Source organism: Saprolegnia parasitica, assembly GCF_000151545.1.
Source record: "Saprolegnia parasitica CBS 223.65 unplaced genomic scaffold supercont2.9, whole genome shotgun sequence".
NCBI lineage: Eukaryota > Oomycota > Saprolegniomycetes > Saprolegniales > Saprolegniaceae > Saprolegnia > Saprolegnia parasitica.
Genome location: NW_012156403.1, coordinates 722,071 through 747,686, shown reverse-complemented (window position 1 = coordinate 747,686; position 25,616 = coordinate 722,071). Strand labels below are relative to the sequence as shown.

At 60.7% G+C, this 25,616-nt stretch overlaps 7 protein-coding genes across 7 annotated transcripts; 3 read left to right on the top strand and 4 right to left on the bottom strand.

Annotated features, from left to right (window-relative positions):
* Nucleotide 1: 1 nt before the first annotated feature.
* SPRG_03765 (hypothetical protein) lies at nt 2-4,725 on the bottom strand. The gene is made up of 16 exons (XM_012342334.1): nt 4,618-4,725; nt 4,469-4,570; nt 4,323-4,421; nt 4,172-4,270; nt 4,023-4,095; nt 3,878-3,960; nt 3,732-3,830; nt 3,576-3,686; nt 3,432-3,530; nt 3,197-3,375; nt 2,978-3,143; nt 2,542-2,922; nt 2,122-2,487; nt 1,841-2,077; nt 1,189-1,800; nt 2-1,129 (listed from the first exon to the last, which is right to left on the bottom strand). The coding sequence occupies exons 1-16, from the start codon at nt 4,711-4,713 to the stop codon at nt 32-34; spliced, it is 3,900 nt and encodes a 1,299-aa protein (XP_012197724.1). The 5' UTR covers nt 4,714-4,725; the 3' UTR covers nt 2-31.
* Nucleotides 4,726-4,809: 84 nt separating this feature from the next.
* Nucleotides 4,810-9,051, bottom strand: SPRG_03764 (hypothetical protein). The gene is made up of 3 exons (XM_012342333.1): nt 8,265-9,051; nt 5,380-8,215; nt 4,810-5,337 (listed from the first exon to the last, which is right to left on the bottom strand). The coding sequence occupies exons 1-3, from the start codon at nt 9,010-9,012 to the stop codon at nt 4,965-4,967; spliced, it is 3,957 nt and encodes a 1,318-aa protein (XP_012197723.1). The 5' UTR covers nt 9,013-9,051; the 3' UTR covers nt 4,810-4,964.
* Nucleotides 9,052-9,771: 720 nt separating this feature from the next.
* On the top strand, nt 9,772-10,427 carry SPRG_03763 (hypothetical protein; the record flags this gene model as incomplete). Its single annotated transcript, XM_012342332.1, has 2 exons — nt 9,772-10,175; nt 10,232-10,427. The coding sequence occupies 2 exons, from the start codon at nt 9,772-9,774 to the stop codon at nt 10,425-10,427; spliced, it is 600 nt and encodes a 199-aa protein (XP_012197722.1).
* Nucleotides 10,428-11,163: 736 nt separating this feature from the next.
* SPRG_03762 (hypothetical protein) lies at nt 11,164-15,992 on the bottom strand. Its single transcript, XM_012342331.1, has 4 exons — nt 13,440-15,992; nt 13,094-13,393; nt 11,802-13,037; nt 11,164-11,752 (listed from the first exon to the last, which is right to left on the bottom strand). The coding sequence occupies exons 1-4, from the start codon at nt 15,976-15,978 to the stop codon at nt 11,220-11,222; spliced, it is 4,608 nt and encodes a 1,535-aa protein (XP_012197721.1). The 5' UTR covers nt 15,979-15,992; the 3' UTR covers nt 11,164-11,219.
* Nucleotides 15,993-16,627: 635 nt separating this feature from the next.
* SPRG_03761 (hypothetical protein) lies at nt 16,628-17,566 on the top strand (the record flags this gene model as incomplete). Its single annotated transcript, XM_012342330.1, has 2 exons — nt 16,628-17,470; nt 17,521-17,566. Exons 1-2 carry the CDS (start codon nt 16,635-16,637, stop codon nt 17,564-17,566), a joined length of 882 nt encoding a protein of 293 aa, XP_012197720.1. The 5' UTR covers nt 16,628-16,634.
* A 132-nt stretch (nt 17,567-17,698) lies between these two features.
* Nucleotides 17,699-20,788, bottom strand: SPRG_03760 (hypothetical protein; the record flags this gene model as incomplete). Its single annotated transcript, XM_012342329.1, has 10 exons — nt 17,699-18,024; nt 18,085-18,285; nt 18,337-18,456; nt 18,503-18,623; nt 18,675-18,859; nt 18,905-19,489; nt 19,571-19,713; nt 19,770-19,947; nt 19,997-20,397; nt 20,449-20,788. The coding sequence occupies 10 exons, from the start codon at nt 20,786-20,788 to the stop codon at nt 17,713-17,715; spliced, it is 2,586 nt and encodes an 861-aa protein (XP_012197719.1). The 3' UTR covers nt 17,699-17,712.
* Nucleotides 20,789-21,334: 546 nt separating this feature from the next.
* Nucleotides 21,335-24,607, top strand: SPRG_03759 (hypothetical protein; the record flags this gene model as incomplete). Its single annotated transcript, XM_012342328.1, has 10 exons — nt 21,335-21,744; nt 21,788-21,922; nt 21,968-22,210; nt 22,250-22,472; nt 22,514-22,907; nt 22,952-23,270; nt 23,320-23,820; nt 23,873-24,167; nt 24,213-24,329; nt 24,395-24,607. 10 exons carry the CDS (start codon nt 21,335-21,337, stop codon nt 24,605-24,607), a joined length of 2,850 nt encoding a protein of 949 aa, XP_012197718.1.
* Between the last annotated feature and the right edge of the window lie 1,009 nt (nt 24,608-25,616).

Genomic DNA, 25,616 nt, shown 5'->3' with positions numbered 1-25,616 from the left:
ACCGTTCTTTTATCTAATCCCTTATCCATCGCTACGTTGCACTGGGGCGTTGGAGATGCTCCAAAATCGATGCGAGCAACTCGTGCTGCGCCGTCACGTGCTCGTGCACAACTTCCTCGAGGCGAAGGACCTTGGCGACGCTACCTCGCACGTCCGAACTCAGCTCGTGCAGGCGGCCCGCGAGTTGCTGCAGCTCCGCCTGGAGGTTGAGGTTTTCAGCCTGCGACGTTGTCTTGCCGTCGTCCGCCGGCCGCGAGATGGTCGTGGCGGCTTCGGCGTACGACGCGAACGACCCGAGCGTCTCGGACGCATAGAGTCGCTCGACTGACGCGGGGCCGAGCCACGCCTCGTACCGGTGCAGCGTGTTGGCGAGCTCCTTCACCGCGAGCACTTGGGCTTGGCTCTTGATGCTGTCGTACTCGGCCGTCATCATGGCGATGAGCATGTTGAGGCCGACAATGTTGACGCAAAGGAGGTACGTGACAAGCACGAGGAGGCCGGCGGTATACCGGACGCTGTTGGTAGTCGCGCCATAGACGTCGTGGAAGTTGAGTTCGCCAAACATGATCAAGAAGACCGTCACGAACGTCTCGCGGAGACTCGTGTGGCCGGCGACGCCGTGAAAGACGAGGTAGAAGGCCGCGGTGAAGCCCACGAGGAGGATCGCATACAAGAGGCAAAACTTGAGCGCGACTTTGAGCATGCGCGAGAACGTAAAGAGGAGCACGGAGAAGTACGAGAAGACGAGGAGCCCTTGGAGGAGCCCGAACAAGAGGAGGATGCTGGCGACGCTGAGACACGACTCCTTGATGGACGTATGGACGTCGAGGGCGTCCATCGGAATCGACAACAGCAGCAGCAAGTACGACGCAATGTGGATGTAGTTCCACAGCGACGTCCAGTACGCCGACGCGTCGAGTCGCATCTCTTGCCACATTTCAACGTACAAAAGGTGGTAGAGGGCAAGGAGCCACGTGAGCCCTTTGAAGCCAACGACGACAACGTCATCGGGCCACAATCGTCTGGTTGGTGTCTCGTCGGCCACGAGCGTGTAGTTGGAGATGGTAAAGCAGGCAAGGAGGAGCGCCGACAAGCACAGCTCCTTGCGGTACATGCGTCGACCAAAGAGCTATGCATACGATAGATATCTCGGTGAAAATGAAGCCAAGAGGAAAAAGGACGACGTACGTGCCACTTGGCGCGCAGGGCGTTGCGAACGGTCGGGTGTAAAAGGACGCGACCGGTCTCGCCCGTCGTGGCCATGATACGGTCGAGGTTGCGGCACACGTCGCGCACGCACTGGAAGCGGTATGTCGTCGTGCCGTGCCAGTGCTTGACCTGCACGAAATGGTCGAGGTACGCAGGCAGGGCAAAGTCAAAATCCGTCACGATCCGGTCAAACGCGGCGCGGTTCCAAGCGCAGGACGCAGACGACGAGGCCGGCACACTGGCCGATGGCTCGACTAGCGACGCTGGATGCTGCAAAAGCAGCTCGACGACGGCATTGTTGGCTTGGATCTGGCTCGAACTGAGCCGACGCAGCGTTTGGCCAAGGCAAATGTGCAGCGGCGTCTGCCACGCCTCGTCCGTCATCATGGAAATGTCGCTGCCGTCGTCGAGCGTTGGCCGCAGAAGCCGCGAGTCGGATATCCCTCGGTCGACGATCGACGAGGTACCCATCCAGTGGGGCGCGTTGCGGCAGCTGCGCCGCACGTCGGCGCCGCGCGAGAGCAAGTACGCACAGATACCAGGCAGGTGACGCTCGCACGCCACGTGCAATGCAGTTTGACCGCGTTTGTTCTACAGCACGCGTCACACGCGGTAAGCAAAGAGAGCGTACGAGCGTGTCGACGTCCATCTTGGCGGTCGTGAGAAGGTACGTGAGCTCGGGCGTCCGGTCGCGGGCCGTGTCGGCGGCAAAGATGTGCAGGAGTGTGTCGCCGGTCGAGCGCACGATGCAGTCCGCGCACACGACGTGCCAAAGCGCCTCGACACCGCAGCGATCGGCTTCCACAACGATGTGAAAGACGAGAAGCGCACTCGCGTCGTCGACAGGAAGGCCCTCGGGATGGTAAAACTATCAATGTATCAGTTTGGCAGGTCGCATGCACGGACGTGTACCGCATCGCAGCGGGCGATGGCTTCGAGCACGGCCGGTGTCGTCGTACTCGCATCGTCGAGGCGCGCTAGCAACGTCGGAAGAAGCGACGGGTGCTGCGATGTCACCGTGCTCTTGAGCTGCGCCACGGCCGACGGCGCAGTCGGGAGCGCGCTCGGCGTGGCGAGAAAGTACCGCAGCACTGCGTCGGACGACAGCGACGCGGCAAAGTTGACGGCATGCCAGCCAGTCGTGCAGAGCGCACTTGGGCGCTTGAGGCGATCGCCGACCGAACTCGCAGCGTCCGCACCGCGATGCACGAGCGCGCGGCAAGCACCAAGGGCGCCGATGGCCGCGGCCTTGTGCAAGGGCGCGAGCCCTGTCCAGTTCTACGCCAACACGCATCCAGCATACGACCAAACGATCGCGTTGGAGAAGCCTACCGGCTTGCCGAGCAGCTGCGCGACGACACCGATATGTGGGCTGGCGAGCCAGTTGGGCCCCAGAAGCATCTCTTCTTGGTGTGCGTCGGTCGGTCGCGGTGTCATGGCCTCGATCGCATCGAGAAGCGCATGCAAGATCGTATCGCCCGAATCGCTGCAGACAACAAGCGTTGCGGGGTCACCGAGGTAGCAGTAGCCCTCCATGATCTCACTCACGAGCAGCCGCAGCTTTGCGGGAGCACAAAGGGTCCAGTCGTCGTCCTCATGGAGCGCGGTGGCGCTGTCAAGCGTTCGCAACATGTCGTTGGAGCCCATCGCGCGCAGGACACTGGTACTGCAGGCGTGCTGCGCCATCTCAAGCGGCGTCTTGCCGTAGCAGTTCTACAAGTTCAAAAGCCATGTCAAGAGCTCTTTCTCGCTCGACAAAGGCGTATACAAGAACGTTGATGGGGATCTTCCCCGTGCGGTGTAGCGCGTTCAAAAGGTAGTCGGCGTGCACGTCGCTCACGTGCTGTGCTGCCATGTGCAGCAGCGTGTTCATCTCAAAGTCGCGTACACGGAGACTGCCGTACGCCGCCAGCGTCGCGGGCACACCGAGGTCGCTAGCCCATAGGCCAAGGCGTCTCGTTGAGGCCGAAAGACAAGAATACGGTACAAGAGCTCGCTGTAGATCGTCAAGAGGCGGCGCGTCGTGACCACGAGCCACGACGCCGACGCGTGTCGGTAGACGAGCGCATCGTTGCAGTCGAGATCGTCTCGCTTTGCAAAGAAGCGACAAAGGTCGGCATGTCCGAGGCTCGCCGCAATGTGCAACGGCGTCGCACCGTCCATGTCCTATATTGATGGTGCATCCTCGTGCCCTCGCGCATACGAGTGCTCATAGGTAGTACCGCTGCATCGAGCTTGGCATGGTACTTGCACGCGAGCTTGCAGCCACGGAGACTCCCGCGCTCGGCCAGCACGTGCAGCGGCGTTCGGTGCTCGTCGTCCTATGCACGGCTTGTATCGCAGCATCGGACGCTTGTGCGATGCACCTTGCTGGTGACCAAGAGGGCGACGGACGTCGTCTCGGCGGCAAAGAGCTGCAGTACGCTTCCTTGCTCGTGGCAAGCTGCGAGGTACACGACCGAGCGACCGCGGTGGTCCTAACCACGTGTGCTCCAGCCGCCTTGTCGCTTGAATACAAGCACCTTGGCCTCGAGACTCGCCCCAAACTGGAGCAAAAGACGGCACGCATCGAGGTTGCCCGACGAAGCGGTTCGCGCCAGCGCCGTGCGACCGTACCGGTCCTGCCAGTGCGCCATCGTTGGAAGTGAAGCAGGCGTTGTCATACTACCTTGAGGTGGACGATGGCAGGGTCGTGTGCTACGAAGACACGCAAGAGGCTCGGACGGTCCAGCACCGCGTGAAATATCGGCGCTTGCGACGCGTCGGGCGACTACGAGGCGACGTTGCATCCGAGACCACTCGTATCCACGTACGCGAGAGGCCTGCGTGCAAGAGGCAGCGCACGGCGTCGTCGGGCGATGCGTCATGGAGGGCTGCGAGAAGCTCCTGCACAATCATCATCGTCATCATCATCATCATCCTGAAAATGTAAAGAAAGCTTGAGAGAATATAGAGGACGTACGCGGGCGCCGCCGTCGTGCAGCCGCGGCAGCAGCACCTGCGCCATGGCCGCTTGGTTGGTTCGGGCTGCAATGTAAAAGGCAGAATACCCCTCGCTCGTCTACGCATCAGATAGGATCGAAGGTCGACGACGCCTCATGCACATGACGTACGGTGATGTGGACGTCGGCGTTGGCGTCGACCAGGAGGCGGAAGATCGCTATGTTGGCCGAGAGGACCGCGACGACGAGCGCCGTCTTGCCACCATCGTCCTGCAGTGGCGACAGCGGTGTCACGCTAGCGAATGCAAGGAACATACCTGGTCATTGAGCTCAACATGCTTGGCCAAGAGAGCTCGCGTGAGGCGCTCGTACCCGCGGCCGGCGGCGAGATGCAGAAGCGTCTGCTTCGTCTGGGGCGACTACGCATCGTCAGTCGTCGATGCTAGCTCTATCCCAAGCGTATCACCTTGTAGCCGGTCAGGTCGCCTCCATGGTCGTCGCCCAGCACTCGGCGTACGAGCGCGTCTTCGTCGAGCGCATTGAGCTCCGCGTCCATCATCATCGTCCTCTTCTCGTCGGCCGTATCTTCAAGTACCCGATAAAGTGCGATCGCTTGCCAATCCCAATACTTTAATCGAGTGCTTTTATCCGTACTTTACGGGTTGATAGCACTCATTCCAAATTGACACATTGATACAAATCTACTCGCGTTTTTCCTCTTTTCTACCAACTAGTAGTCGTTGGGGTCCTAGACGACGTCGCCTTGGCTTGCGCTGCGCGGCGACGCCAGCGCCTCGAGCACTTCAATGTCACTCAACTCGCTAGCATCAACAACGTCGACCACATGCTCGGTCGTAGTCGTCGACGCAGTAGTGGCTTCTGGAAGCAGCGGGAGGCGGGCCGTCGTGGGTAGCAAGCCAGTCGCCCGGCGCGTTGGTTCCTCTCAACCGCGGCCTCGACGATGTGGGACGTGGAGAGCGAGTGGCGAAACTTGGGCCCCGCCGGCGGTTTGGCGTCGAACGCGTCAACGTCCGAGACGGATCGCGTGATCGCGTCAAAATGCGAGGCGGACGGTCGCTTGGGCTTCTTGGAGAGGAAGACGTGCTTGGCACGCTGCGTGGCCATGAGCAATTGCGCAGCGTCCGCAACGTTTTCAGCCTGGACGTCCTCGGACCGGCCAAACATCCTGGCCGCATGTGTGAAGTCTATATCTGCAAGTGGAACGTACCGAAACTTGACCGACGAGCTGTCGGTGAAGCCTTTGGTCGCCGCGCTCTTCTCGACGCTGGCTTCGTGCTTTTGGCGAAAGGTGAAGCCGAAGCGCAAAATGAGCTTGACGGTCTGCATCGCGGTGTTGCGGTCCATTTGCTTCTCGTCCGGCGTGAGGTAGACGTACGGCACGAGGCCGTTGTGTTCGCGCTTCTCGTCGTCGCGCTGCGGACCGTACTTCCAGCCCTGCGACATGCGCATCTGCGCCCACACGTCATGCGTGTTCTCGGCGAGGAGCTCGACGAGCGAGTTGAGCTCGGGCGGGATCTCAATGTCTTCCGTGTCAATGGGCCGAGGCGCATACGTCTCGCCTGGTTCTGCAGCGATTCCAAAATTGACGTCGATGCCCGCCAGCACCGACTCGTCAATCGACGACGACGACGACGCGAGCCCCGACGCCGACGACCCTTGCCGCCCGAGGTGCCGGCCGCTGCGTGTCTTGCCCGTTGACGGCGTTTTCGGGTCCATGATATACCCCAGCGCTTGGATGATCTTGAGCGCCGACATGGACGTGTCTCGGTCGTACTGCTTGTCCTCCTCCGTGAGCGCCTCGTACGGCACCAAATCCGGGTGCAGCTTCTTGTCGTTGTCGCGTGCAGGTCCCCACTTCCAGCCTTGACTGATGCGGCCTTCGGACCACACCTCGTGGGCGTTCTGCGCGAGGAGCTCCGTGAGACGCGAGACGCTGTTGGGAAGGCGGATGTGGCTCGTGTCGGTCGGGCACGGCACGTACTTGTACCCAACGAGCTCGCGCTTATCGAGCGGCATGAGCGCTTTCGGAAACCGCTCGACGAAGGCGATCGCTTCGGCTTGGACAAGCGCCTCGAGGTTGTTGTTGGGCACGCGGATTTGGCCGCGCTGGACCTTCTTGGCGAGGAAGAGCCGGAACTGCTTGACGAGCTCGTCAAAGCGGCACGACGAGCCGCGCGCCGAGGCCACAAACTGCGCTTCAAGGAGCTGCTCGATTTCGTCGTCCGAGATCTTTTGGTTGCGGGCCTTGGCGCGGCCATGGCGCCACCAGCGGCACGAGATGACGCCCCAGAGATTGCGGAGAAACGCAAAAATGGCATGGCGCACCCACGTACTCGTTGGGAGAATGCACTCTTCGAGGCCCTCGAGGATCGTGTCACCGTGGTACAAGACGCGGCAGCAGCGGATGTGGGACCCGCTCCCAATGTCCTTGTGGTAGTGGCGCAGGCCAAACGACTCCTCGTCGCGCCCGATCGCCTCGGACGAGTGGCCCATCGACTCGTGGAGGTAGTAGATTTGATCGCCAAGCACTTCGAGCCCGATGCGGTCGTTCGTGAGCGACATGTCGTCAATCTCGAGGATCTGGCCCGGTCGCAGCTGGCTCACGAGGTGCACGACCTTGGCCGACGGCGCGTGGATCGGCACGTACGTGATCGGAAAGTCCCCGCGCTCGGTTTGGCTGAGGTAGTGCCGGAGCGTCTTGGCGCGCGGCCGCGGCGTCGTCGACTCTGTGAAGAGCGTCGACGCCATCTGCGACGGGTCAAAGTCAGCGCAGAACTTGCGCAATGGTCTGAGAAACTGAATGCAAATGCGAATGACGCGGATCGCCGCGCGAAACTTGGCCCGGAGACGCGCCTTCTCCGCGTAAAGGTATGTGTAGTCGACGAGGAGCACACACTTGCCGCCCGTGAGCGCGAGTGGCTGCTTCTTCTTCTCGGTCGGTACAATGAGCTTGATCTTAACTTTGAGGCCGCGGACGTACTGTTGCGCTTGCATCCACAGATCGTACTCGGCGTCCTTGTCGTAAAACGTGTCTTTGGACGCCTTGTCGCTGCTCAGCAGCTTCATCTTGTTTTCGTCGTTGAGCTTCTTCTCGTCCATGGCGACGCGGTAGTACTCGGAGATGATGGCCACGAACATGTTGACGAGCACGAGGAAGATCGACACCATGAACGTGAAGAAGAAGACGCCGGCCATCGCAGGGTTCGCATCCAGAAACGAGTTGTAGTCGAACGCGCCGAGGAGCATCTGAAAGCACGCGGCCAGTGAGCTCGAGAGCGACCGGTAGTCGCGGACGTGGTTCCCGAAGAGGAGGAAGCCCATGACCGCGTACCCAAAGAAGATGAACACAAAGATGAACACAAAGGCCACGAGGTCGCTCGCGGCGAAGCGCAGTGTGCGCCAGAGCATGTTGAGACGCGTGTTGAGGCGAAGGTACTTGAAGACGATCGCGACGCTAATGAGCGCGAGCGCGGCGCTAATGTTGAAGACGAACCCGAGGTGGTTCCCGACCGTCATGATGTCCACAAAGCAGTCGTCGGCGGTCGTCACACTCGTGCAGTCGACGGCGTTGACCATGTGCTCGAGCTTGGGCAAGATCCTGTGGCAGTCGACCATGTACGTGCACCACGAGTAGACCATTGCGTACAGAAAGACAAGCTGGACGACATCGAGCACGTTCCACATCGACTTGATGTACTTGGAGACGCCGTGCTCGATGAGGTCCGAGACCTCGCGGTACGTAAACGTGAGCGTCACGAGCGCGAGGAAGACCATCATGACGTTCTCGGTCGTGAAGAAGGCCTCGAGCGACGCATACCCGATGATGCGGAAGCTCTCGATCCGCGCCGACTTTTCAATGTAGTCGGTGTGCGAGATCTCAAAGAGCATTTGGAGCCGCGAAAAGACATCGGCGTTGTGGTTGTAGACGACCCAGGTCGCGCTGACGTACCGCGTCGACGGCAGCACGAGCGACCGCTTCAAGTGCCGCAGTAGCTCGCGACCGATTGACGCATTGTCCCGCGGTAAGTACACAGGATACCCCCCTAAGCACGGGCTCAGAACAAGAAGGAAGAGAGATGAGATAGTATGTACCCGTGCCATAGTCCATGCGCGAGTTCCAGAGACTCGGCGTAAAGACGTACGATCGCTGGAGCACGTCCAAGTCGGAGCGGTACGTGAACGACTGGTTGAAGCCGTTGTTGCCGTACGGGCCCATTTCTTCGTGCGTGAGGGAAAAGTCGGGCGTGCAGAGCTCGTTCGGGAAGAGCTTGAGCGAGTTGGTGGGCCCGACGCGCGAGCACGGGAGCGACTCGACGCGGCCGGTCCGGATCTGGATGCTCGTGATCTGGTGCGAGTTGCGGTACGGCGAGCTATAGTACGACGAGACGAGCGGGCCTTGCGCCCACTGCCACATGTCTTCCACGGTCTCGACGTCTATGAACGTCTTCTTCATCGTCATGTTGGGGAACTCCGTGTCGAGGTAGAGCGACCGCAGTGACGCATTGAGCTCATATGGAATGTGCACGGGCAGCGCGCAGATCGTGAGCATGAGGATGAAGAGGAAGAAGAGGTACAAGACGAGCTCTTTGTAGAACGAGTTGCGCTTCTCTTGCTCCATCGCGTACTGCACGCGCTTCATGTGGATGCGCATCGTCGAGTAGTGGTGCATCTTGCGGTTCATGGCCTGCTCGGCGAGGATCGCGTCCGCGCTCATGGCCGCCGGGCGCCGCATGGTGAAGAGGCTAAAGCCGGTCGCCTGCGTCTCCGTCGGGCTTGCCGGCGCTTCCTCCTTGCCGCCATCATGCTGCTCGCCATCGTCCGCCCGCTCATGGTCCGCCATGCGCTCGTCTTGATCGTCGCGACGACGACGTGGTGGACCCTGGAATGCATCCGGATGGAAGGGTTGCAGGTTGCGCTTTTTCACGTTTTTCACCTGGACACGGTCTTTCCCACGGTGTGAGAGCCGGATGCACATGAAGGTCCGGTTAAACCTCCAGAAAATGATATATCACAGCGAGAGGTCATTGCCACCTAGGTGTGGGACAGCGCGTTTTGTGATAGACGTGCTGCGTGCAGCTGCGCGCCTTTGCAGATGAGGGCACGAAATCGTCCGTCGCGAGCTCCCATCGCGCTGCACAGCCGACGCCCATGACGGACGAGAGGCTTGAACTAAAGTTCGACGCTGGCAATTCTTCGACTCGGACGTGGCTGGATTTCCCACCTTTTTCACAGCAGGCTATTTTTAGGAGGTATCCAGTGGCGTGGGCCTTCGAAAAATTGTTTTTGGCCAATCAAATCGCTGGAATGTTTTGGGCGAGTCCCTTTCTCACCGCTGGAGGTATTGAATTCGACTGCCTCTTTGTATAAACGCGCCGGAATAATAAAAAAGCCAATCGGTTTGCGTGCGTCGACTCGACTAACTAAAATCTCAGTCTCGAATTGCGATCCCACATCGTCGCACTGTCGCTAGACGGAAGTGGACGCCTGTGCTTGACGACCGGCTGGCGATTGACGTGCTACTTCTTTGCTTTATCGAATGGAAGGGGACCTGCTACAATCGACAAGTCGCCGCCACGCACGTGTGCAGCACATGAGCACGATGGCAGAGACGCCGCCGCCCGCCTCCTTTCGCACCGTCGCGCCCGACCCAGGCATGTCCACGACAACGGTCGTTGTCATCATTGTCGCGGCCATTGTCGGCCTCCTCGTCGTCGTCGCCCTCGGCATCTATATCCTGCGCCGGCGGCGGCGGCGCCAGCAAGAGGCCTTTGTGCACCCACCGACGTTGCCAACGACAATGCCGCCGCCCGCCCCGCCGACGCAGGCGCCAAAGTCCGCCGCGCCGACGCATCCCGTGGCCGTGACGTCCGAGGGCAACGCGCACTTTGCAGCTCCGGCGGCGAGGATGCAGCACGGTGCTAGCCCGGGGTTGCCGTCCAACTTTTACGACCGCGGCAACAGCTACAACGACGCCGACGTGCGCGACGACCTGCACCACACGCGGTTCACGGACCTTAGCACCAACAGCTACGGCACGGAAACGTCTCGTTCTCGGGTAGCATCATGAGCGACTCGAGCGGGTCCTTCTCGTCGCGACCATACGACTCGCTCGGCGAGAACGACGTGGCGTGGAAGTACATGACGGACAGCGAGAAGCTGCGCTACATGCAGTCAAAAGAGAGCCCGGGCGCCAACAGCCTCCACGACAGCGAGTCGTTTGAGAGCTTTCATGTGGGCCCATCGCGACGGCTCTAAGCTCCTCTTGTAACAAGACACACAGTTTGTACATTTCGCGCGAACGAGCAGGACCAGTGCGTAGACGCATGCAACGTCGTACGAGCGGATCTTGGTCAACTGCGAGCGAGCTGGGCGCCAGAGCTCGTCTGAGGCCCTCTTGGGTGCTACCATCCTGTCTATGGAGGGCGCGGATCGTGGCTGTGCACGCTGCCACGGCGTCGCAACGTTGCCCGCTCAGAAGACAGAGAATCTCCACTGATATCTCTCTACACAGATATCAAAGACACGAAAGTAGTAGCATTATAACATGCTACCCTCTGCTACATCCTTACAAAACGTGGCAGTGTTGCCATGTTACATCGGGCGGACTTGGGCGAGAGGCGGCGACGGCGGCGGCATGCGAATTGCTCGAGCAGCCGTCCGCCTTTCTCATGCCGCCGACGACCAACACGCTATCTCTTTCACATACGACTGGCGACATTGCTACTGACGCGACACCACCGATAGCGGCGCGTGGAGCCATGTACATTCATTGGACTGCGCTGCCTGACTGCGTTGTGGAGCTCGAGTTTTGCGGACGCGGGCGGCCCGTTGGTGTCGGATGCGATGCTGCGGAGCGCGTCAACATACATTGAATAGTACGATGGGAGCAGTGGCGCAATGGCGACCGCTGTCGGCGCCGCCTTGGCGGGCCAAATATGCTTGCAGCTGCCGAAACACCCACGATCTGTATAATGACGTGGCGCGCCGACATGGCACTTTGATTCCGAAACGCTTGGTTTTCAGAAATTAAGAAAGGACGCATCATCATCACAAAATGCAAGTGCCGAGGTGGAATCCATCGCCGGACGCCGTGCGCGTACGGACTTGCGCTGCGTACGACGTGCCCGCAAGAACGGCATCGACTGCTGACGCCGCGTCCGTCACGACGCGCCACGTATCGTACTGCCCACGCTGGAGCTCGACAACGATATCAAAGATCGGGTCGCCACTGCGCTGCGCCAAGAGCTTGCGCAGCGGGCCGGTCTCGTTCTTCTTTTGCCGCTCTTTGGCCAGTGCGTCGCCGACCGTCACCGACTCGACGCCGCCAACGAGACCTCGCAGCGGCTTGTTCTTGAGCAGCTTGCGGAGGTCGCCGTGTGCCGACGCGACGATGCGCACACCGCGCTGCTTGCACGTGCGCGCGGCCTCGACCTCGTGCGGCCGGCCAATCTCGTCAATGACCATGACCTCGGGCGTGTGGTTCTGGACGCACTCGACCATGGTCGCTGCCTGCGCATCGAGAGATGGCACCATCATGCGTCGCGCCAAGCCGACACATGCATGCGGCACATCACCGTCACCTAATGACGTCCGTGTCCATTCCATGGGCGTAGATACAAGGTACGATACCTGCAATCTCGTTGCTCGTATCGACGATGCAGACATTGTGCGTGGTGGCGAGCTGTCGAGACACTTCGCGGACAATCGTGGTTTTGCCGCAGCCTGGCTCGCCGAGGAAGAGGATGCCTTCAATGTACCGACCCACACGGATCGTGAGTGCAATGATCACGTCCTGGCGGTTGCGAATCGCCGAGATGCGGTGCAGTTGGCGTTCGAGGCCGGCGCGGTTGTCGCTGCCAAAGCCACCGACGCGGTCGACGATCGCATCGAGGTCGTCGCGCGTGACGACGCGGTCTTCCTGCGTGTCATCGAGAAAGAAGCGGGTGCCATCGACCCACGCCCACGGCCGCCGCCCGAGGTCCAAGACGATGTCCATGAGCTTGGACGCAACGCCCGGCTGCAGCAGTCGCGACACCAAGTCCCTCGGCAGCAAGCTCAAAACATCGTCCAAGTCTTCGTGAACCACGACGGGGGCGTTCGCAGCAACGTCGTTGGGCCGCCACGCGCCGAGGTACTCGGCCGACATCAGTCGGCGATCATGCATCGCGTCAAAGCAGAGTGTGCGCTGGCCGTGCGAGGCCATCGCACGCGTCAAGCGCTGGGTTGAGGCCGCCAGTAGCTGTGCAAAGTTGCCAAAGATGCCTTTCGCCAGAGCGTCTGAGGCGTGCAGAAGCAGCTGGGTCGTCGCGGCCGCTGCGTGCACGGCCTCGGGCCGCAGTGGCCGCTCGTTGAAGAAATCGGTGCGGTCGAGGTACCGCGGGTGCGGGTGCGGTGGCAGACCAGCGTGCGCCACCATGTCGGCAAACGTAGCCTCGAAGCGCGACGTCTCGTGCTCCAGGAGCAGCTGCAAATCAAGGAGACCACAGCACTCGGCCAACGACGATAGCAGCGCCGCCGACCGATGCACATCAAACGTTATCTTGGTGACCACCGACGACCGAAGCGACGGCCCCACGGCGTGCACAAGGTCTGTCATCGGAATGTCGACGCAGTCGATGATGAGCGTGGTCTCGGTGCAGGCAACCACAACCAACGCCTTGGGCCACGTGCCATACGCATCGATGGCGAGGACGCGACGGTGCGTCGGGTCGTTGAGGACGTCGACCGTAGCGACCACCGCGCGCAGCTGTGCAGTGGTGGTGATCGTTGTGCATGGCACCGAGCTCTTCCACGACACGGCGGGTTGCTTGGGCGGCGCCTCGGTCGCTACAATGGGCTGTTGACACCATTTGGACCCAAGGAGGTCTACGCACTCGTGTCTGTGTCTGCGGCGAGAGGTTTTTTCTCAGGTCGTTTTGGACTCTGTTGACAAAAGCTCCAGTTCCCACGATCGTCCTGGACGCTCGTAACGCTTGGCATCGATTGCAGCGTGGCCATGACAGCATCGACAGCGTCCTCGATGTCGTCGGCGTCGATGTCGAGGCGGTTTAGCTGTTGCGTCAAGAGCGCAACGTCGTAAACGGCACCAGAGGCGAGATGGGCGACCACTTGCTGCACGTACGCAGCAATCACGCGTCGCGGCGAGATGTCCGTGGTCGGCGACAGGGACACCGACGCCGGCGTCTCGGCGTCTGGCTCAGGTTCGTCCGACTCGTTGCTTTCTATTCTAGCGTTGGCTTGGGGCAATAACATCGCAAAAGGCCATACCTGCCGAAATGTCGCTGCAGCTTTCGTTGCCATCGTCGTCTTCGTCGTCGTCGACCGAGGTCCCTGGCGGAGGCGCTTGTACGACAACGTCGTCAGGTGGAGCACAACCTTTGCCGACAAAGCACGGTCGGTCAGTGTTGTAGTAGATGAGCTCTGGATGCTGCGTCAACGACGTCACGACGGCATGAACCGCCGCGTCCAGATCCTCGTCCTTCGGGAGAATGGAACGGACTTGCCCGCGGACGTACGAGACGTAAAACGGGTTGTCCTCGCGGACCCACGCCAGAATCGCGGGCAAGAACGTGTCGTGGTGCGTCTGGACCACACCGTCCAGCGGCTCCAAGGACAACGGCACCGACCGAGGTGGCGACGATGCTGACGATGCAGATATCGGGGACGACGGCGCAGACAACATTGCAGGGGACCCGACTCTCTTCTGCCCACTGCTCGACAAGCTGGACGACGGGGACATCGGTGCGTCATGTGCCTCTCGTGTCGGTGGCACCGAGGAGGTTGCTGCAGCGACGTGCGGCGTCGGTGCTGGCGCGCTCCGTACGAGCCACGACTCGGGTGCTGGCACGATGGCAAAGTCATCTGCTGGCCGATGAAGGCACGCCATATCGATCGTCAAGTAGATTTCCTGGCCCTTGTCTTGGGTGGCCACGACATATTCGAGCTGCATGAGGTCCGCAATGAGCTTGGGCACGACCGTCGCGACGTCGTGGACGCCACGAACCACAAGCGCCGACGTCGCAGCTCTCGCTATACCCGTCATGGCAATGGGTGCAATCGCCAGCGCTGTCACCAGCCCATGACGCATGGCAGCAGGCGTTGCTTCGGACGTCCAATGGCGCGCCGGCGGCAGCAAGCGTTGATCCCGCGAGACGACAAAGAGGGGTTTAACAAACACCAAGTTCTCGTCGCGCAGCACTAGCTCGAGGAGCACCTTGCGCGTGTCCGTGTACGAGGCCGGTGGTATGTAGCGCGTCGCGCGCAGGAGCAGCGGTACTTTGGCTGAAAAGTTGTACCGGGCTTTTGCCCCGCGGATCGCATCGTAGGCCGCACGACGAATGTGATCGGCAAGTGCGTAAAGGAGCGCGTCACCGAGCGTGTGCTCAAACCTCGAGTGGCGCGCGCCTGAGCTGTCATCATCCACGCCTACTCTGGGTGGAGCGGGAGAGGTCATGACGGGTGACGGTGTTGGGTGACAAAGCGGCAGCGAAGGAGAGGACGCTGTAGGGGAGAGCGCCGCGACCGACGCCATGGAGCGCAGAAACGACACATCCGGAAACAAAGCCAACGACTGATGGACAAGCGACGGGTCGATGCCGAGGCAGAGTGCGGACTTGCGGTTTCGGACAGTGGTCATGCACCGAAGGGCACACAAGGCGTCGAGTGCTTGCTCGGCCATGCCTGGCAACCCCTGGATGGCTTCGGCCTTGTGAAGCTGCGCTCGGAGGCTTGCAATTTCGTGCGGAGCGATCGCAATCTTTGCTGCCCACGTCTGCACGAGGGCCGCCACGCCGTGGCGCGTCGCGGCCGGCAACGAAAACGGGCTGGCACGCACGGCCACGATGGCTGTCCCGTCGACGCAGGTGAGGCAGCGGTCGCGCAGGACGCACTGCAGAACCTGCTGGGCCGTGCGCTGGATATCGTTCACGTAGCCGGCCTTTCGGAGCAGCGTAGTGATCTTCTTGACCTTGAACTGCTTTTGCTTCTTGCTCATCTCCGCGTACACGGCGCCATGCACGTGCACAACAATGTGCTCGATCAGCGCGTCATAGAGCGTGCCTCCTTCGCTGCGAGATGCGCTCGCCGCAGCGGAAAGAACCGGCTCGTTTGTTGATCGTCGTGGAGCTGGTGGCCAGCGGTCCGCGGTTGGTGCAGACGGAAGCTGCTGCAGAAAACTGAGGTCGGGAAACGCGGTCACGGGGCGCTGGAGACACGCCGCGTCGATCGCGATGCACCCGATGCCGTCTCCATTGGTCACCTTCTGAAAGCATCCGAGCTGGATGAGGCCTTCAACGATACCCCGCTTGGCCTGGCCAGCCGTGAGGCCCGTGCAGCCCGCAACTGCCTTCTTGGTCATCATGGCAATAGCGATTTGTGGACGCGGAAGGAGAGGAATCTGACATGCCAGACGCCGCACGAGCGCGTTCACTACCTCGTTGCCACCTGTAGTCGACGCCAATGGCGCGTCGCTGTCGTCGACGAGTCGGAGCTTGTCCGTATCCAAAAGCAAGAGGTTTCCGGCAGCGTTTAGCGTCACGCCGGGCTCGGCCTGTAGCATGCGCACAATGCGCTGCGTCGCGGTGTCGAGCTCGTCGCTGGCAATGTAGCTCGTATGGGCAAGCGTCTCGGTGATCTTGGCGACCTCGTATGACGGGCGCTTCCGAGCGGCCTTGCATATCTTCGCATGCAGGCGCGCGGCCAAGTGCAGCAGAAGAGCGTCGTAGAGCGTCTCCGGGCCCAGCGGGTCGTCGCCAGCGACCGCGTCACGACGTGGCACGGCGAGGTCGCTCAGTGCGTCGCCGCTCATGACAATTGTCAAGTCCATCCATGTATAAATAAATCATGCGAATACTACTTTCATCAAGAATATTCATAATTATATTCGTATCACAACCGTGCACAACCGGCGCATTTGTATTATTATAGGTGTTATTAAAACCGAGTAATATTATGGATGGGATCGGTATTATAATTCTTGTCATGGTTGCCACTCCGTGATTGGCCAAAATAGGCTAAAAACACGCAATCCGTTGCTCAAAACGGTTCGAGTGATGAAAACGCGGGTGATTGATTATCTTCGCTAGTAGCCCTTGCTATCGTAGATCTATCGCGCTCGCTGCACTGCGAGATGCTACGTACTGTAGCGCTATGTGGGCAGACACACGCCCCACTGCGAGCCGGATTCGCCTGGTGTGGATGGCCTCGACCTCCTGCGACGTCTCGACAAGAGCACTCTGTGGCCCCCGATGCGTTGTTAGAAGTACACGAGCAGCATCGACAAGCGAAACCTGTGGTGTGTCATTCCTCGTCGCAGCTATATCGATGCTGCTTGCATGCATTTGCCGTGCATTTGCTCGCTCTTGATTCTACTGCACACTAATCACATTCACTCCACACTATTTGGCGGTCTTAATTCAAACCACGCACTGCGATTGGACGAAATTCAAATTCGGAAAAGCGGCCATGTCAAGCGAGGGCGAGTGCAGCATCTGCCTCGAGCCGCTGGTCGACGACTTGAGCTGCCTGCCCTGCGGCCACGTGTACCATGGCAAGTGCGTGGCCATGTCGCTGCGCGCCAAGCGGCAATGCCCGACCTGCCGCGCGCCGTGCCAGCCGCATCACACGACCAAGCTCTTCTACACGCCACCGACTGCCCCATGTGCGCGTCCGTCCAACGACGCTGTCGACAACGAGGGCACGATCAACGTCCGCGAGATTCAAGTAATAAACAAGTCGCTGGCGTCGCGAGTCGGCGCGCTCGAGGCGCGGCTCAAGAGCCAAACCCAAGACATGGCGACGTACGAGCAACGGGTGCTTGACGCGACCAGCGAAATCACAACCCTCAAGAAGGCCAACGAAGTGCTCAAGAAGGCCAAGCACGACGCCAAGTACGCGCAGCTCAAGCTCCAGCAGGACGCAGTCGACATGCGAGCGACCTTGAAACAGCTTCAGGCCCAAGTCAGCGCGGCGTCGGTCGCTGCTTCAATTCAGAAGTTTATCGATGGCAACCAGATTAGCGTCCTCGAAGCCGAATTGCAGCGACCGCACGACGTCATTCTCGCGCTAAAGACCTCGAACCGGTACCGCGCCGAGCAGTACGAGAAGCTAACGGCCAAAGTTCGTGCGCTCGAGCGAGCGGCCAAGCGCCCTGCGGCGCCATCCAGCCCCGAGCGCGCGCCAAAGCGCCCCCGAAAGCCCGAAAGCAAGAAGCCCGCACCTGTCGTCGACCTCACAGCCATTGACGTGCTCTCGCCGCTGCCCAAGTCGCGTCCGACGACAACCGAGCCGCCCGTGCCACTGTACACCAAAGGGCAGGTGCCGGTCTACCAGCGCTCGACTCTGCAAGCAGCTTTTGCCAAACGATCCGCTTTGCACCCGATAGATGGCGCAAGTAGGAGCAGCAACACGCTTGTGGATCTGAGCAGTCCGACGTTGCCCGCGCCGGCGACCAAGCGGCGTCCCTTCGGCGCCAAGACGCGCCTCATCTCCGAGTGGTTTCCAACCAAAGACACCTCCAAGTAGAATACGACTGTCGATATGATTACCCTTTCATCTTGGTGTCTTTGGTGATCTCGAGGCCGTACTGCGTGCACCACGCATCGGGTGCTAGCTCCTTCCTCGTCCCGACGCGGCTGTACATGGTCTTGAACTTTTGCTCGAGGCTCGTGCCGGCTTGCGCGATCCCCGGCGACGCGACGCGCGACGTGAGCACGCGCAGCTCGGCGATGCACTGGCTCGCGCCGCCGTACCCAAGAGCCTTTTGCTTGGTCTCAATCTGCTGCCACCACGCGCTGTCGTCGAGCATGGCCTGCAAGAGCGACTCGAGCAGCTGCAACGTCACGTCGTCTTGATCCTAGAACAGGTGCATGAGTCTTCATGCCATGAGTCTCACAATAATTAGATGCAAACCAACACCAAAGATATCGAGCTGGTCCGGGCTCACGCTGTTCAAATCCTGGAGAAGCATGGGCAGAAAGAGGGCGGATGCGGCGCTGTCCGACGGCAGCGCATCGCTTGCGAGACTGAGCTCGTGCCAGCGAAGGCTGTTGCGTAGGAGGGCTTGGGCCATGCGCGGCACACTTGCGTTTAGCATATCGAGCCACAGCTGGCGAATCTACTCGGGCACGATGAGTCGACACCATCGGCCTGGCACAGCGAGTGCAACTTGAGAGCCAAACGCGGCCTTTTGGAGCTGTGCCGCCGGAAGACACGCCGTGAGTGTGTGGAGTACGCGGGAGACGCAGTCCTTCTCGATGTAGCGCATCGTTGAGAGCATGGCGACGATCTACAAGACGACCGTCGAGCTTCATGACATAGGAGCTTTGACATACGTGGGCGTACTTGACCGACGTCATCGTCTTGGGGTTCTCGAACATGGCTTTGATGTCTTGGAGGTACTGGAGAAGGACGAGCTCGGTCTCGTAGAGCACCGTCGTTTGGATCTTGGGGGACCTACAGAAATGGCGCTAGAATCGAGATGCATCGATGGTAACAACCACGTACTGGGACGACGGGTACGACGGGTGCAGGAGCTTTTGGAGGTCGCGCAGGTACTGTTGTAAGTGCCCGTAGAAGAAGCGAGCGCTCTTGGTGAGCGAAATCTCTTGCTCGGCCTGGGTCTTCTCGTCGCGGATCTTCATCGAGAGGAGGTCCCATCGCTCGCGCTTGACTTCATCCTTGACCTTGAGCTATCCTCTCTCATGTGAATGAGACGCACCCGCGAGGTAGCGTACCTTGATGGCCTTGGCATAGGCCAAAATGTGATGCTGGAGTGGTTGTGAAAGGCAATGCGCGAGCTGCGTCGCGATCGGAAGCCCCGCGAGCTCGAGCTGGCGCGCGCCAAAGTAGAGCAGCCGGAGGCTCGCGCCAATGGCCTTGGACGACGTCTTGAGCTCGCTCGGGTCGCGGACCACCGACGCCATCGCGGGGTCGGGGCATTCAAAGATGTGCAGTGCGATTTCCGATGCAAACTGCGCGACGTTGGCGTGGATCCAGCCCGTGAGCGCGACAAAATAGCAGCTACGCTGGCCCTCGAAGCTCGCGACAAAGTCTTCGTAGCACATGAGGAGCGTGGTGAAAAAAGCTCGCGACGCCGCGAGGACGTAGGCCTGCGGCTGCCCCGACGCCACCACCGTGCGCAGTTGCGTGTGCAGCCGCGCCGAGTACGCGTCCAAACACATGTCGGTCGCCGCCTTGGTCTCGTGCAGCCGAAGTAAATGTGCCACGTGGTTGTCGCGGAACGTCTGATGCACCGTTGTTGTTGCGGTCGTCACCTTGTGCACGAATTGCGCCGTGTAGCGGTCGACGAGCGCGCTCGCCTACTGTTCGGTGACGCGACGTCGTCGATTGTAGAGGATACTTGCCGCCATCGACGGTGCATTCTTTCGTGTCTCGAGCACGAGCGAGGTAAAGCCGTCGTAGTCTTGCTCAAAGAGGTACATTTCCAGGCTATGTTCGAGCTCGAGAAGCGTGTCATCCTGCGGCGTCGGTACCGCAGCGAGCAGCTTGCTGTTGCTGCTGGCACTCATCGCCTTTTTAGCGTCTACAACTCGTCGTCCGTTGGATATCTGTAGTTGGTGGATGCGGATATCAAGGTACCGTGCTTGGGGGGGACGAGCGAGAGGGTCTGCAAGAGTGAGAGCGACCGCTTGCAGTCGTGGATGACGCTCTTCATGAGCGAAACGCTGCTGTCCATGCTTCGAATCTCCGCGGCCGCCGAGAGAAAGGTGACGTAGTTGGCACAGATGTCGCTCTTGAGCTCTTCAATGATGGCTTCCTACGTCCACAGGCTTCAAAACCACGGAGAGACAATCCTGCCGCTGTACCTTTTGGTCCAGGAGCATCTCGCAGTGGTCCTGGATCTTCTCGGGCGGATTCCGCTTCAGAAAGACCTCGGCGTACGCCCGTGCGTCAAAGGTCGCGCTGCTCATGACGTCGCTGATGCGCGAGCGCTCGTTGGCCGTCAACCGATTCGTCTTCTTCTTGACGTCGCACGTAAAGACGCCAGGGTGGCGCCCAAACGAGATCGAGTCCTTGGTCGTCGGGCCCGTTGTCATGATGAACTTGGCGTCGAGAAGGGTTTGGCCCCACGCTTCGAGCTCGGCGAGCGAGAGGTTGGGGAACTTCTTGGCGAGAATCGTCGTTGCTTCGTCGGTCGTAAACTGCTTCTTCTTCTGGAACGCCACTTGCTGCTTGAGGTACTCGGCCACCTTGGTGAGCTCGGCCTCTACACAGCGAGTGCTCTAAGCGTCCAGAACGCCAATGCGGTGTGCGGTACTGGAGCGCGACTTGGGGTGGTGGGCGTGGGGGCTCGAGAGCGGCGCCGTCTCTTTCACATACGGAGCAAGCGCGCCGATCCAGCCGTCACGGTCCTCCTCCGTCGCGGCGCGCAGCTCGCTACGCTTCTTCCCGACGACGATGGCGAAGCAGTAGCCCTTCGAGGACGAGCTGCTGCTGCTCGTGCTCTGGCTCATGGCCGGATCGGTCGACGCATGGAGCTCCTCGACGAGCGAGATCTCGGACGCGTTCGTGACAAAGCTCGGCGACGACGCATCGGTGGCATCGTAGTACATCCATTGCGACATGGTGAGGTAGAAGTACCGCTTCTTCCAGCCCATGCGGCCCTACAGGACAAGGAGGATACTGCAAGCGCACGCGTCGTCTTGCGCCTACCTTCTTGTCGAGCGGACCACCATAGACTGCGACCTGCGCGACCTCCTTGGCCGATACCATCGACGCTCGCTCGCTCCGAAACGTCGCAAGATCCTGTTTCCAGCTCCGCGAATGGGATCCGGTGGGCTACACACACGCAACTTGAACGCGACCACCTTCCAGTCGCCACCACGGATCACCACATTGCAAGTACCCATGGCGTTGTGCGCCACCAACCCGTTTGTTTTCTCGCTACAGTGTGGCTCTATCGCGGCGTCCTGCAAAGTACATACAGTCGTGTCACCTTGTGCGGCCAATGTGGCGTGTAATTAGACAAAGGACCGGTGCATGCGCCGACGCAGGACGGGGCAGCGCCGACTACGTGCCGAGAGACGTCGATGGCCATGGCCTGCTACGAGACAATTACAAGGGCGCATGGCGTTCTTGTGGCATCGGCAGGCTGCGATCATGGAGCGCCGGCCAATCCATTTCGAAAGATCGCGTTTTGTGAGATGGACCCGCGGGCCAAGGTGAGCTTCCAGCAAGTCCGCGTCGTGCCGTCGGGCTGCATGCAGCGGCGCGGGCTCGGCAACTTGCACATTGTGGGCAGCGATGCCACTGGCGCCTTCTTTGCGTTCGCGTCGACGCTCGCCGTGTACGTGTACGAGGCCTCGACGTTCCGGCTGCACCGCCTCCTCTCGACCAAGGACAACGTGCTGGGCCTTGCGTGGTGCCCATTCGCTTGCCACAGCGCGTACTTGGCGACCGTTGCAATGGAAGGCGGCGTCGTGCTCTGGAACGTCACGACCGAGGAGATTCTCTTCCAAGCGACGTTGCCGACGGCCCACCACGCCATCTCGCTGCAATGGCAGCCCCACGACACGTCAACGATGCAGCTCGCGATCGCCTGCAGCGACAAGCTGTACGTCGCCGACGCCATCGAACGTATTGTGACGCGTGACTAGCATCTATGTGTGGACAGTCGACCTCGAGGCCAGCACCCACAGCATGGCCCGTCTTCTGCCCAAGCCGACCGAGTCGCCGATGACCGTGCTGCGATGGAACCTCCAGACGCGTGGCATGCTCGCGATCGGCTTCGAGTGTGACTTTGCCTTATTATTCCTGATAGATTGATACTTTTGTAGGTCGGGGGCGATCGGGCTCCACCATGCTACGCGTCCGGCGTCGCTGACGCTAATCACGCGCGAGAAGAAGCGAGACAAGAGGGCACTCGCGATCACCGACATGACGTGGGACTCCCTCTCGCATCTGTACCTTCTCGTGGCCTACAAGGACGGCCACAGCGCGCTGTGGGAGATCAACGAGACGACCGGCACGCAGTTGCACACGTTCGACAAGCAAGGCGCCGGCACGAACGCCATTGCTTGGTACCTGACGGTCCAGCGCAGCGAATGACCGAGATGTAGGCTGCCATCGGCGCCCGGGCAGTTTGTGACGGCCAACGCGCGCAGCGGTATCCTCAAGATTTGGAACGTCTCGCAGCCACAACCGCTGCAGCACGTCCGCGCTCAGTCGTCAGGCATCCACAATGTCGCGGTTTTGAGGGACCATCGCCTTTTGTGCGCAGCGGTCGACGGCTCGGTGGGTGTCTACGACCTCCAGAAGCGCCACCTCGCATGGGCGAGCCACGTATGCGTCTATATGAGGAAACCACATCAAAGTGCGTGTAGCCCGGCCACAAGGAGACGATCTTTGACGTGCGGTACCAGCCCAGCAATCCAAACGTCTTGGCAACGTGCAGCCACGACAGCAGCGTGCGCATCTGGGACGTCGAAACCATGCACTGCCTTCAGCATCTCCAGGGCCAAGACGGTGTGCTCTACAGCGTCGCGTGGTCGCCGACCCACGCTGCCTTGATTGCCTCGTCGTCCTCCGTGGGCTCCGTCTTCCTCTGGGACGTTGCCGTCGGTGTGGCCACGGTGCAGATGCGCCATCACACGGACGCTGTCTACCGCGTTGCGTGGGACACGGGTGCTGACGGACTCCTCGCATCCTCCTCCAAAGACAAGACGGTCGTGCTGGCTTTGCCAAGCGGCGTCCTCGTCAAGCGCTACGTGCTGCCAGGTAGCCTGCGCTTCAAGGTTGGCCAATCGTAGGATGCATCATAGGCGCTGCGTTTGGCTGCGACTGGAGCCCGCGCGGCGACGGTCTACTCGTCGTCGGCTGCATGGACCATGTTGTCCGGATCTTTGCCACCAAGACGGCGTCGACCGAGCCCCTTCGCGTGCTCGCAGCCCATGCCGCGCGGGTCTTCCACACGGTGTGGTACGCCGACCCTGCGCGGCTCCTTCTCGCGACGAGCTCGGACGACTGCACGATCCGCGTCTGGACATGGCCCGAAGATGACGCTGCCGACGCCGTCGTGCCGTACATCACGCTCACGGGGCACACTGGGTTTGTGCGGGCGCTCGTGTGGCACGCCGCCCCGTACTTGCATTTGATATCTTGATACTATCGAGTTGAGATGATACTGTAGCGCGCCACTCTTGCTCAGCGGCAGCTGGGACGCGACGATCCGCATCTGGGACATCCACTCGCGGAGCTGCCGGCTCGTGGTCGTCGATCACCTCGCCGACGTGTACGGCATTGCGACCCACCCATCGACGCCGTGTACCTTTGTGTCGTGCTCCCGAGACTCGACGCTGCGGTTCTGGGGCCTCCGCACGTACGAGTCGGCGACAACGTTGCTGGCCACCGTGCTCTCGACCCCCGACGTGGCCCAAATCGAAGCCGCGTTCGTCGTTGCGGGGATGCTGCCCGGCCTCACGAATTTGTTTGCGCTGCTGCGTCAGAAGAGCACGCGCGAGATGCGCATCCAACGCGAAGAGAGCGTCGTCGAGACGTACCTCGAGCACGCTCGGCGCCTCGAGGCGGGTTTGGCCACGTCGCGCCGCCCGAGCAAAACGACGCGGCTCAACAAGGAAGAGCACCTCTTGCAAGCGGCCGCGACCTACCTCAAGGCGGGCAACCTCGTTCGGTGCGTTGAAGAGCACATCGTCCAGCGGGCGGATGCATCCATGTCGTTGTAGCTATTGCCGTATTTTGGCCGACATGAACCAGTGGGAGAAGGCGCTCGCGGTGGCACCGGGCGTCTCAATGAGCTTTTGGGACAAGCTCGCGACCGAGTACGCCGAGCACTTGGCCGCGACCGAGAGTGAGGACGCTGCCGTCTACTACGTGGCGACCCGCAACGTTGAGAGCGCCGTCGCTCTGTACCACGGCCGGAATCAGTTTGAAGACGCGTTCGTCGTCGCCAAGGCAAGCGAGACGATGGCAGCTGCAGCGTCCGTATCCTCGCACGACTCGCAACGGCAGCAGGACTGGGTTCGTCGTCGTTTTGGCCAGAGAAAAGTGTCTCATATTCCGTAGTCGGCGCTGCGCCATAGCTCACGTGCAGCGTTGGCAGCCCAGTACGTGGACGCGGGCGACCCGATTCTTGCCGCGTGTTGTTACCTCTCGGTCCACGACGTGGAGAGTGCGATATCCGTCCTCCTTCGCGGCGACCAGGCATGCGCCATATCTTGGTTCAATATGGCACATTCGGTGTGTAGCTCGAGTTGGCGTACGTTCTCTCGACCTATCTGTCGACGGACGAGTCGCCGCGACATTTACCCGTCGCGCTTGTGCGCCGCCTCGCCTTCAAGTACGAAGCGCTCGGGGCACTGCCCCTCGTGTTGCAGCTCCTCGGCACGCTCCCGCCTCTCGAAGCCAAGTACGAGGTTCTCTGCCCGCGACTTCTTCATGCACTGCTCATGATGCACTAGACGTGGCTCTTGTGCGCGCGCCAGGCGCGGCTCGGACGCACCCAAACGCTCTCTGCTCGGCTCCTCGAGAAAACCCAGCTGGAGGCGGAGCTCCGTGACGCGTTGGCCGGCGACCGCGTACCTTCCGCTACGTTGACGTTTTGACGAGCTCTTCTACTCTAGCTGGTCGATGCCGTTCGACTTTACCTCTTGCTCGGCGACGAGGCAGAGGTGGTTTCACGTGCATCGTATTTCTATCAACTTGAAAGTGAGCGGTCTAGGGCCTCCACGTCGCCATCTCGGAAGTGTTTGGTACGGTCGTTTACAGTGGTGGCGCGGACCGTGACGCTTGCGCTAGAGCTTCTCGGTGCCCCTGAGGTCAACTGGCCCGTGGTGTTTGCATTTACGAGCATCTTGGGCTCGTACGACGCCGCGGCCGCGACGCCCAAGTACGACGACTCGACACATTGATATTTCGGTTGATAGAATACCACGCTAGGCAGCGCGCCACGCTCTTGGCTGTCATGGCCTTTGTCGGTGCCGTGCAAGCCATGGACGCCCGGTCGCCCGTACCAGTCGTGAGCTACCTCTTCCATGTGGTGCACACGCAGTGCCATGGCGCCGCGCTTCGATTTCCAATCGCGGAGCCTGCTTTGCTCGAAGCTGTTTGCCATTTTCTGCGGTACAATGTGCGTTCAAGACAGATGTAGGAGGCAGACTACTGCGCGTCACGGGATCTCGGACGGCTGCAACTTGTGCTCACGCAGCTCGAGCGGTCGCGAGGCTCGTGGCCAGACGCGCTCGAAGCACGCGTGGCGGTGTGGCGCAACGTCGTTGCATCACCTCCCCGTAACAACAATGGTTTCGTGCCGGTGTCGCATGCTGAGGAGGCTCTAGACACGCTGCCAGGTCGCGTCGAAGCGGTTATAGTGCCCGGCTCCAACCTCCCGTCGGCGGGCCAAGCCAAGTTTCCCTTGCGGTCACTCTTCACTGGCGAGGTCGACCTTGCCTTTGGCGGTGTCAGTGTGTA